Raw genomic sequence first — 13016 nt, forward strand, 5'->3', positions numbered from 1 at the left:
GTTATTCAGGAATTTAAGGCTTTTCTCCATAATCACACAACTGTGGCAACAGCTCTTACCTGAGTTGGAAATCATGTTCCTTTCACAAGGGATGACAAATAACATTCTCAGGGCTAGGAAAAATGTGATCGTACTAAGTAGTAAGAGCAAAAATTTGTGACAGGATAAGTGAAGTATTTTTATATAGATTTACTACCATGAGAATCGGGACTTCGAATTTACTACGTGCTAAGCAGGAAAACATGTTAATGAAGAATGCATTAACGATGTTTCACTGCAAACAGAATATAATAATATCATCTCATTTTTTTTTTTTTTTTTTTTTTTTTACAATGTGTTTTACGTTGCACCGACACAGATAGGTCTAATGGCGACGGTGGGACAGGAGGGGCCTAGGAGTGGGAAGAAAGTGGCTGTGGCCTTAATTAAGGTACAGCCCCAGCATTTGCCTGGTGTTAAAATGGGGAAACCACGGAAAACCATCTTCAGGGCTGCCGACAGTGGGGTTTGAACCCACTATCTCCCAAATGCTGGATACTGGCTGCACTTACGTGACTGCAGCTAATGAGTTCGGTAATATCTCAATATGATTAAGTATTTACTTAAATATACAACTATAATCTCTTCTGGAAAAGGAGAACATGAAATGTAATTAAATTGCATTCCTTACCTTGGACCACTGGGTACTTGAAAATGAACATTTTCAATGCCCGGATGGAAAGTTTTGACCATATCCTTACTCAATTCTGGATCTGGAAAGCGGATAATTAAACTCTGATTTCTTAACCCTTTCATATGAGCGGATTCCACTGCCAACGCCCTTTCAGCATCTTCCTTATTCCATGGTCGAGATGGATAACTTTGTGACATAGGCCTTCGTTTCACTTTGGTTTTTGTGTACGATTCTTCCTGTAAAAGGAAACAAAAAAAGATGACAAATAATTGAAAGTATTTCTACATCCTGTGTGTAACAAAAAAGATACAACTAAGCATTGCATTTAAGATAAATACAGGAGTGGAGTTTGTGAAGGAAGAATGGTACAAGGACAGGATGAGATGGAGGCGGCTCATATACTACACCCGGGAAACTGGAGATGGTTTAGGATGATGATGATAAACTAAAAACTTTGCTGTGATCACTGCTATGGATTTTGAGATATCCTCATGACCATAGTGATAGCCTTGCAAGCAAATTTTTACAGTAAGTTCTTGTATCTCAACTCAAATGACCATGAGGGAAATTTAAAATAAAAACTAAGATGCGGTACAGCTGTCTGTGCACAACACATTGTGTGGAGTTTTTTCTTTACTGAAGGTATTTGTTTCAAGTTACCACTTGTTCTTAAGATTTTTTAAATTCTACATTTTATGCTGTTACAGTTACTCTAAGTTTTATCTGTTAACTAACAGAAAGCTTTAACAAGACAGAACCACCACCCGATGGTCACTTCCTAGATCTTCTAATATTGCCTTCTGCCTGTTTCGTAGGGTTAAAAAGGTACGGTGAAAAGGTAGTATTTGTAGACCTCCATATGTAGTGTAAGAATGCTCTCGTATTTTCTGGATTGTACAGATGTACAGATCAACTTTGTTTATCAATTACTCATCATCATCATCATCGATTTGCCCTTCCAGCGAGCCAGGTAGGGTCTTTGAAAACAAGCGTCTTCCAAAGTTGCCTATTCAAAAAGATTTCGTTGTCCATGAAAGATTCCCAATTCCATTGACTTCTCTTCAAGTCTTCCTTCAGTTGGTCCATCCATCTTCTTCTTGGTCTTCCCAGCAGGTCTTCTACCTGCTATTCTCTTTTCCAAATAAGCACATGGTAACATTATGCTATACATTCATTTAACATGCCCAAACCATTTAAGTCTAGATGACCTAAGTCTTTCCTCCTTCAATTCATTTTGACCTAGGTTAGATGGGATCTCATCATTTTTCACGTGATCAAGTCGTGTCTTTTGGAGGGCAATTCTAAGAAATTTCATTTCACAGGCTTGAATCCTACTACAATCCTTTGATGTTAGTGTGCAGGTTTCCAGAGAATATGTAAGGATGGGAATGAAATACGACTTGTACAGGATCATTTTTGTTCTTTGTGGGACCTTCTCATCCATAGTAGATGTCTAACGATACTGTAAAAGTTAAGAGTCTTTGGTTACTCTGTTATTTCTATCTCAGCTCTATTATTACTAGCCATTACGCTTCCTAAATATCTGAATTGGTGTACTACTTCAACTTGGTGGTCCTGTATTTTTATGTTGCATTCTATTGATTTTCAATGCTACTGTTTATAATGGTTTCAATTTAATTCCATAATCATCATGCATTCAGATTATTTTGCACTCCCTCCTCTGTTTCATTCCATATTGCCAATCAATTACTGTATATATTAACTTCACTACTTTCCTTGGTTTCTATATCGTTACTGAACATCATAAAATTATTTCCTTAACTCATTTGCATCATATGACGAGCTGTTGTCGCAGGCAGTGTTTTGTCGCGTGAATCAAATGTCGAACTCAGCTCGCTATGACGCAGTGCCTCGCTTATCTTCGTATATTAGATTCCCTTTGGAATATAATTTCTAACAATACACACTGTAGGGAAATAGAGGCATGTGCTGTTGGTAAACAATGCTGTCTGTATTTTTGTGTGACAATGGAATTGTTGAATAACAGTTTATTTTCAACGGTATTCAGTATTCATTTTGCAACAGAACCGGTTTCGAGGTAATGTCGATGAGAGAATGAAAGCGCTTGTAGACATTGCTTTAGATCAGGACCATCGAAGTCACTGCACCCCGAGAGCGCGCCCGCGCTTAAGGAGCACTGGGCAGTCAGGCTAGCACTTCTTCCCCTACCACCACTACAGTGTGGCAGCAAGGAGACCTGGGACAGACGGACGATGTTCGGACCACGCTTACTAGATACGTACTACAGACCTGCAGCTGACGGCTTTTGTGGTTTTGTTGAAGTCATATTGATAGGGCTATTTTGCCATCACAAATATACCGCATATATAAATCGAAAGGTACTCCGATTATGGAATATGCAGGAAACGAAATCAAGTGTTAAGTAAAGAATAATGTGATTTATTCAAAACTGAAATTAGAACATATCTGAGAGGAAAATTCAATAAAATTTTACAAATATGAACAGATAGTACAGACCTTGAGCGACTTTTGCTCAGTCGTTTTTATGAGCTTTTAGTTTTGGAGCAAATAATCTTCTCCCAATTGGGTACACTATTTCTGGACACAGCTATTCTTAAACAATTGCAAAAGTTTCTATCGCTCATCGCTGCACGATGCTACTTTTGGTAAGCTTAAGAACCGAAAAGAAACACAAATGTACGTTCACCTGAACATTGACATAACTTTACATGCCCATTGATACAAATGGGGGTATTCTTCTTGCGGAAAGCCGCTGTTTAAAATTCTTCTAAAATTCGTGACATTAGAAAGCGGTCTTTAAAACCTAACATTGCACTGCAGTTCAATCAACTCTTAATTGTGAAGCATGTCGTTCTCTATATGCGATTTTCTATTTTACGCAATAAAAATATCACACGAGAACACTTTTACGTATTTCTAAAAAACAACTTTATTATCGCTACGAACTTATCCTGTCAGATGAAGAAGACATTCAGTGCCTCTCATAGAATACAAAAAAAAACAATCGCTCTCTAAAACAATCTACATAGAATTTATACATGTTTTACATCAGAGATCTAATGGTGCTGTTCCTTGACGCCATATTGGAAGTCTGTGTGTCCGTACGTCCGTTGCTATGTTAACCAGGTTAAGCATATGCACGTTATACGTCCATGGACACGAAACATAAATATAATAACATAATACTTTCGGCTCATCGTAAAACTCAAAATAAGAGTATTGAAGGTTTTATCCTAATTAGGATACCTGTCCTACGACAATTATCCCCCCCTAAAACCTTCAATACTGATTCCGGACCTTCTCTTCTCCAGGTCCCAAATTACAACTAGTCGTCTTGTTATCTATGTCTTCAGCTATTCCATCCTCCAGAACAGGTATCAGTGTATGTTGATCCTCTCCGAAGTCCGTTCTCCTCCGGGACCCCCTAGAGAGTGCCCACTCTCCGGTCCCTCCGCTATCCTGTAGGGGTCGAGATAACATCTTCTCCTTGAGAAACCTCACTGCCATTTCAGTCGTCTTTTTTCTTTTTCTTGGAAGATTCACCTGTTGTATCTTCTGGGCATTTCTCACCATCCTTCTCACTTTTTTTCTTATTTTCTGCTGTTTTACTATCTGATTGATCCTTCTCTCCAGATGCCTTTCAGGACCTTGCTTCTTTTTCAGAATCTTTCTTGACAACTTTTTCTGATGAAGTCTCTCAGCCTCTTTTCTAAGAAATCTATCTTCACGATAACGCATATCCCCCGCTCCTCCTCCTCCTCCTCAGGTGCAAGAACAAGGAAGAACGCATCATCAATATTACACCCGGCGCAAAACTGTGAAAGAATGACAGGAGTTACTGTTCCAAAGGAAAGCAGGCTTAATAAGATTTGACAACTAGGAATTAGTTATATTTTCATCTACATTAATAATAAGAGCCGCACTGTGATATCAGGATTTCTTCATTTAGATAATTACTTATAAAATGTATAATTTTTAATTTATAAATTGATCTTTTTTCATGGATTATTAAGAAAAGAATATTTATTAGGACAATTTCTCTATGGAATATTGTACAAGTGTTTCCTTGACGACTGCTTTCTATTGTAGAAATAATTTATATATTTTCTCTTGAGTTATTTGTTTGTTTTAATCTTGTCAATCTTATGTTAATTTCAAGGACACTTCCTCTAAAGCATTACTTTGTCAATTTTATATTTTTCATCTAAACTGTGTTATGTGGCTGAAGATGTTGATAATATACGAAACATGTACCACTTTTGACCAATAAAAATTGCCTTAGGCAATCATTGTATCGACTAGGTGGAAAATAAATAAATACTTCATTGTGAACGTACATATCGCCGTAAGCGTGCCCTTGAGTGATAATGGATGGTTAGAACACTCTCTTGTTCTTCATACAATGACAAGTAGGTACGACACCAATCATAGTAATACACCCCCACCATCCGGGCATATTCAGCACCTATGGTTTCAGTTTTGTCTTTAGATTTGGGTACTATTTCATTCTCTTCTTCTCCCCCGGCTTTCTTTTCAGCTTTTCCATCTCCTCCGCTTTTTCCTTCCTTACTACCAACAGAACCTACTGAATCAAGAATCATAAAGTTGACAAGGTTGAGCTCCTTTTCGTCATCTTTTCCACCACTCTCTTCATCGTCACTCTTGGATTTGTCGGCCAAGAGAGCCTTGAACTTGATGTGATCTAAGGAACACAGATGATGTTCGTAAGACATTAGTGTATTGAATCTTTGTTTACACACCCGGCAATATGGATTCAAGAATTTCACCATATTCTCATGATCCTCAGAAGTCGTGTGTGTTGATTTGGGTTGCTTGTAATTGAGCTTACAAATGGCACAGAACTTCGTTCTATCAGACAGTGTATGCCGGAACTCTTCAGTTTCCTCTAGCTTGCGGTGCTTTTGACGTTGATTCATACGCATTCGCTGCAAGGTCTGCTTATGTAATAATGATTGTTTCCTCATGGCATTTATGTGTTTAGGTGAATAGAGGTGCATTTTGTACTCCTGTACTGTGTCACATTGTATTAAGCAATGAGGACAGGACAGATCATACGCAGGTTTCTTTCGTTGATCTTCTTCAGTTGCAGAATGAGCATCAAAATCTTGATTTTTTGCATTGTTAGCCTCTGAAATGGTTTTCTCTTCGTCTTTCTTCTCCTTGACTTCGTTTTCCAAGGTGTTCATATCACTTACTACTTTATCTACCGGTACATCTAATTCTACGCTGTTGTTTTGGTCATTAATTTTGGAAATATCCTCTTTCAGATTTCTTACCAAGGAATCGATTCGGCCTTTTATCTCCCGAGCCTGGGCCTCGATTTTCCTTTCGAGTTTTTCAGATTGTATCCCAATCAAAGTAGTTAATTGCGTAAGCATCATGCCTACCCGGTCGTTGGCTTCCTTCTCCGAGACAACTTCAAAATCGAAACTACCTGGGTCTTCCTCATTTTCTATCAGATCCCGGCGTAGTCTCTCTTGTAGTTCCGACTTGCTCCCATCCGTCGGTAATCCTCGGGATATCAGCGCCTTTCGTAAAATCACGACGGTCATTTGATCAATCTTCATCGTTAAACTTCGAAAGTCCTGTCACGGTCGCCAATTTGTCGTTCTCTATATGCGATTTTCTATTTTACGCAATAAAAATATCACACGAGAACACTTTTACGTATTTCTAAAAAACAACTTTATTATCGCTACGAACTTATCCTGTCAGATGAAGAAGACATTCAGTGCCTCTCATAGAATACAAAAAAAAACAATCGCTCTCTAAAACAATCTACATAGAATTTATACATGTTTTACATCAGAGATCTAATGGTGCTGTTCCTTGACGCCATATTGGAAGTCTGTGTGTCCGTACGTCCGTTGCTATGTTAACCAGGTTAAGCATATGCACGTTATACGTCCATGGACACGAAACATAAATATAATAACATAATACCTTCGGCTCATCGTAAAACTCAAAATAAGAGTATTGAAGGTTTTATCCTAATTAGGATACCTGTCCTACGACAAGCACTGTCTGCTCTACGAGAAAATGGTCGAACAAATACATCTAACACCGCTTGGAGTTCTGATAATTCTGAAAATCTCTTTTCAAACTCTTCTTCTAATTGGCGGATTACCTGCAAGTACTCATCAAAGTCGACATCTTCTTTCACTGCTTCAAGCTATAAAAAAAGGTCCTGTGTTCCTTGCACGCATCTACCCAGTTTTCCCACAAAATCAATTTTCTTTCGAACGCTTGAATTCTTTCCACCAAATCGCAGATATTGTGCTTTTCGCCCTAAAGCGAAGTATTCAAAGTATTCAGATGGGTAGTAATGTCACTTAAAAAAGCCAAGTCTGCCACCCACTTAGGATTACGCAAAAGAACTTCGGGCCGCCCTTTCATGTCACAAAATGTATCTATTGCGTTCCGCAAGCAAAAAAAAAAAAAAACACGATGAAGCACCTTCGCCTTGCTCAGCCACCTTACTTCTGTATGGTATGGGATATCCGGATACACCGCTTCAATTTCATCCAAGAACTCTTTGAATTGACGGTGCGCGAGTCCATGGGAGCGAAGAAAATTTACCATTTGCACAACTGTTCCCGTTACATCTTTAAGCTTGGCAATTTTTGCACAGATTGCCTCCTGGTGTATCAAGCAATGGATCACAGCCATTAGGGTACTACCACTTTCAGCCATTTATTAATTTTACATAGCTGAGGAACCATGTGTGTAGACCACGTAAAGCAGGAGCTCCATCCATCGTTACACTCGTCAATCGCTCCCATTTTAATCCCACTGACTCAAAAACACTCTCCGCAGCTTAGAAAATTTCAAAACCGGTAGTGGTGTCTTTGAGAGCTACCTAGTCTGGGAAATAGTCGGTGACCCGAAGATCGTCATCCACCCCTCAAATGAAAACAACGAGCTGAGCTGTGTCTGCAATGCCGTTTGATTCGTCGAGGGTGAGGGAAAATGATACAAAATTTGCTGCCTTCTCCATTAATTGCTGTTCTATGTCAACGGCCATATTGTCTATTCTGCGAGCCATAGTTTGAAGAGAAAGAGAGATTTTGTCAAATTTCTTAACTAGCTCCACAGGACAAATACATGCCGCCGCTTCCATTAGGCACTCCTTGATTAAATTCCCTTCCATGAATGGTTCCACAGCTTTGGAAATTCGCAGCGAACATTTGTAGCTTGCTCGTAAAACGGGTCCACCAACCTCACTCTCCTCACTCTTCTGTCAAAAAAAAAAAAAAAATCGGCAAGTCGCAATTTTAATGCTCTTCAGACAGGCTAATACAAATATTTCTTCATTCCTGTTTGTAAACACTCATTTTAAAATTAAAAAAATAATACATATAGAATAGTGCTGCTTGAAATTTTCTTTCAATTCTTCCAACTTCGATTGGCGACTGGCGTCTGTCAAATCACCATAATCATCCCTGTGGTTCAGTGCCGTTCCAAATTGTGTTTATTTTAAACACACTAAATCTCCGTGCCACACCAAACATTTGGCATGCCCTTTATAAGCTGTACAGAAAAATGAAATTTCCCATTCTGCTTTAAAGGCTGCTGCTTCACCACTTCATTTTTTTTTTTTTTTTTTTTTTTTTTTTTTTTTTTTTTTGTATGATGTTCAGTCACGACAGCTGCGTCTGGCTCCATGGCTAAATGGTTAGTGTGCTGGCCTTTGGTCATAGGGGTCCCGGGTTCGATTCCCGGCAGGGTCAAGAATTTTAACCATAATTGGTTAATTTCGCCGGCAGGGGGGCTGGGTGTATGTGTCATCTTAATCATCATTTCATTTTCATCATGACATGGAGGTCACCTACAGGCGTAAATTCGAAAGACCTGCATCTGGCGAGCCGAACTTGTTCTCGGACACTCCCAGCACTAAAAGCCATACGCCATTTCATTTCATTTTTATGACAGCTGCGAAACTGATTTAGTTACACTCTTGTCAATAAAGCGCATTTGAATAGCCTAGCAACTGATGGATCTGCTGCTCGCTCAGCCAGCCAAGCTCCTCCCACCACTATTGAAACTATATTCCCCCAAAGCGCTCGGAGCACTGGCTTGGAGCGCGGCCAGAGTGCTGTTTGGATGGCCCTGCTTTAGATGACGATTATGTTTTTAGAGTACATGAATGCGCTATTTTTGAAATTATTTCAAATGAAACATTTGAACCACAGCCAGCAGTCACTCAAGGAATGAAGAATGGGCGTCATAACCTTCAATGGCAGAAATGCAAAATTTGAGTGAATTATCTGCATTAGTTTTTATTTTATGAATGTTTGTGTGTGATAGGTATGCTCAAATTATGGGCAGGCAAATTAAATCTGATTCCACAGTCAACAACGTAGCAATTTACTGTGAACTGAATGGGTTAAAACAGTAATTTAATATCTACAGGGGACTTTGCAACCCAATGCAAAATGACTGTTAGAAGTACTTTGAAAGTTTTTTTTAAATACCATTTGCTTTACGTCACTCCGACACAGATAAGTCTTATGGTGACAATGGAATAGGAGAGGGCTAGGAGTGGGAAGGATACAGCCGTGGCCTTAATTAAGGTACAGCCAAGCACTTTTTTAGTGTGAAAATAGGAAACCATGGAAAACCATCTTCAGGGCTGCCGACAGTGGGGTTCGAACCCACTATCTCCTGAATGCAAGCTCACAGCTGTGTGATACTAATTGCACGACCAACTCGTTCGGTGTCTGAAAGTTTGCATCTGAGAGTAAACCTGAGCGAAAGCTAAGTATGAACTGTTATCGGGGCTAGTGGGGCAAAGAAGTAATGGGCGGGACTTCTTCTACATTGTCTAAACAGAGGTTCATCAACCTTGGCTACTCCTACATGACCAACAGCAACCAGTGATACCATGACCGTTAGCCATTCCTCAGCTGCCTTCCAATTCCTAACTGTGCCAATATTAATGCTTGAATAGAACTATGGTTCTGTATGTCAGTACACATTATTATTGCATAACAAATGTTGCCTGACCTGTTTCTGAAAAGTAAAGCAAATAATCCAATGAAAATAAGATAACACCTCCAGAAACTGTTTGTCATCATTATTCCTGTTCTATGTTCTCCTTGGACAAAAGTTCAGACTGTAGAATTATTAAAACTGGTTTCAAGTGACATTCTATTCAAAATATGTCATGAAGCAATATAAAAGACAATTCTGATCATGTTAATGGTTGTGCCACTTTGGAGCAGAATCCGCTGTTTTGTAAGTCAATCTTCACTTCGTTCTATTAAGCGCATTGGGATTTTTTACGAACAGACAGATGGAGTGGCCATGGGAAGTCCACTTTCGCCTGTAGTGGCTAATTTCCTTATGGAGCATTTTGAGGACGGGGCTATTGCTTCAACGCCCGTCAAACCTATGATTTGGTGGAGGTATGTTGATGATACATTTGTCGTTTGCACAGAAGGACCTGAGAAACTTCATCTATTTCTAAACCCCCTAAATCAGCAACATCCTTCAATGTAATTCACTATGGAGATGAGAGTCTGACGGATGCCTTCCTTTCTTGGATGTTCTAGTAAGAAAGAAAACGAACAGCTCCTTACGACATACCACCTATCGTAAGCCTACCCACACAAATCGCTATCTTCATGCAGATTCTCACCACCATCCAGCACAAAACCCAGGCATTCTCACGACACTCACCAAGAGGGCAAGACGAATTTGTGAGCCATCAAACATCCAGGTGGAGACGAACACACTCAAAGTCATGTTCAAAGGTAATAGTTACAGCAATTTGCAGATTCATAGAGCCCTTCATCCCAGAGAAACAACCAGGAAAGCTGACAGAAGGAAGAACTGAAGGGAACTGCCTACCTGCCTTACATTAACAACACCACAGATCGAATTGCCAAAGGTCCTCCGCAAACACAATATAAAAACGGAACCGTGTTTGACACCATCACTAAAACTGCTCAGAGTCTGGGTAACCTAAGGGCAAATTGTCCCCACTTGTACATCCTGGGGTATACAAAATTCCTCGTACTTGCGGCAAGGTATACATTGGCCAAACATGCCGGTCCATTGATCCTCGTATCAAGGGACATGAACGAAATATTCATCTCAACCAGCCAGACAAAAAAGCAATACCTGAGCACGCTCTATCGTCGGGTCATGATGTCATGTTCCAAAATGCTCGAGCTCTTACCCACACCAGACTACCACAGGTCCAGGATTATACGGGAAGCTGTGGAAATACGTAGAAATCCTAACAATTTCAACAGGGACACTGACTATCAATTAAGTAATGCGTGTTTGCCAGCCATTAAGGATTTACGTAGGTAGTTCTCTTCCCTGTCCCTTCAATATTGTTATTTCGTTTTGGTGTTTTCCAAATTCATACATTCCTCATCACCAGATGTTTTATTCCAGGCTTGTATCTATGCGATGCTTTCATATGTTTGTATTCCTATTATTATGTGACTCCCTATCAGACTGATTCTAATGGTTCAGTCAGCTTCCGCTTTGAACGCTAGCACTGTACAGTGTCCGGTGAGCCATCTGGTGATGAATGAACGTACCACTTCCACTTCTATTATAACTTCTAAATTCAAACCTCATTCCTTGAGAAGCCTTTCTCGTGAACAGTCAAGATTTTCTTCTGAAGACACAGAGCAAAGTTCTCTGCAAAACGTAAAGAATTTCACCTTATTTTCTTGACGCGGCATAAGCCCAAAACCCTAATCACGTCTATATAATAATTTACTTGTTTATTTTTAAATATTGTCAGAATCATATTTATTACCACTGTCATCTAGTTACACACAAACTGTTGTCAATATGTTATCATATACCCCCTTTTTTTCCACATCAGATTGTAAAAGTAGAAAAATAAATAAATTAATAAATAAATAAATAAAAAATAAATAAATAAATAAATAAATATACACTGCTATGTCTTTCAGCGTTCAGTCTGCAAGCCTCTGTGAATTTACAAAACGTCGCCACAATCTTGTATTTGCAACTAGTGCTGTGGTCTCACTTATACCTCTTATCTTAAAATCATTACGATTGAGTCTAACCATCATCGTCTTGGTCTCACTCCACTTCTCTTACCCTCCACAGCAGAGCCCATTATTCTCCTAGGTAACCCATCCTCCTCCATTCGCTCCCATGACTCCACCAAAGCCGGTTTATGCGCACAGCATCATCCATCGAGTTCATTCCTAACATCGCCTTTATCTCCTCATTCTGAATACCCTCCTGCCATTGTTCCCAACTGTTTGTACCAGTAATCATTCTTGCTACTTTCATGTCTGTTACTTCTAATAAATAAGATATCCTGAGTCCATCCAGCTTTCACTCTTGTAAAGCAAAGTTGGTCTGAAAAGAGGATCTTCAAAAGGCAGAAGTATTCGGTCAGCAGAATGTAAAAATTGTTGGTTAAAGGGATAAGTATTAAAATTTACCTATGACAACAACAACAACATTTACAATAAGATACAAAAGTTGAAAACTAGAAAAGCAATTGGAATTGATAAGATTTCGGGGGATATACTAAGCAAGTGGAAAGACTAATTCAACGCTGATATGATTAAAGCAGCAAGAAGCATTGGACTACAGTGGCTATACAGAACCCTCAATGCCATATGGAAGGGTGAAAGGATACCTGAAGATAGGCAACAAGGAAGCACTGTACCACTGTTCAAAAAAGGAAATAGGAAGAAATGTGAAAATTATAGAGGTATAACCCTATTATCACATGGGCTAAAAATAATGGAGAAAGTCATAGACAAAAGACTGAAGGATATAATAGAAACACAGTTACAGGTAGAGTAAAAGCAGTGTACAAATGGGAAGTGGTGACTCTGAAACATTTTATACAAAAAAAGGTCTTGAGCAAGGAAGTGCACTGTTGCCATTATTGTTTATTATATTGATGGATGAAATCATAAAACGTATAAAACAGCATATCAGTAGTGATGAAGTGAATGCTTTGGTATTTGCAGATAATGTGGTGATTTGGGGAAAGGGAGAAAAGTACAAAGGAGACTAGACATTTGGAATGAAAATCTGAACGAATTTGGAATGGTAATTAGTAAAAAGAAAACTGTGGTCATGCACTGTGGAAAAAGAGTAAAAGAGAAGCCAAGTGAACATAGACGTAGAATGGTTATAGACTGTAGAACAGTTTACATATCTGGGTAGCATTATTAATGGAAGTAATGAAATTAATCCTGAAATTAATAACAGACTAAGTAAAGGATGTTAGGAAAAACTTAAAACGGTCCACCTTTTCAATACAAAAATGTTATATGTATTTGCACTTGGAACTAGTTTCGAC

At 39.0% G+C, this 13016-nt stretch overlaps 1 protein-coding gene across 2 annotated transcripts in view; it reads right to left on the reverse strand.

The window, feature by feature from the left end:
- The window catches only part of LOC136857229 (protein painting of fourth), a 232450-nt gene that overhangs the window by 161542 nt on the left and 57892 nt on the right, over nucleotides 1-13016 (reverse strand). For both annotated transcript variants that reach the window (XM_067135710.2, XM_067135709.2), the window contains exon 4: nucleotides 671-909. In XM_067135710.2, coding sequence (XP_066991811.2) covers nucleotides 671-909 — 239 coding nt within the window. The remainder of the gene's footprint in view (nucleotides 1-670; nucleotides 910-13016) is intronic.

This window comes from Anabrus simplex, chromosome 1 (assembly GCF_040414725.1).
Source record: "Anabrus simplex isolate iqAnaSimp1 chromosome 1, ASM4041472v1, whole genome shotgun sequence".
Lineage (NCBI taxonomy): Eukaryota > Metazoa > Arthropoda > Insecta > Orthoptera > Tettigoniidae > Anabrus > Anabrus simplex.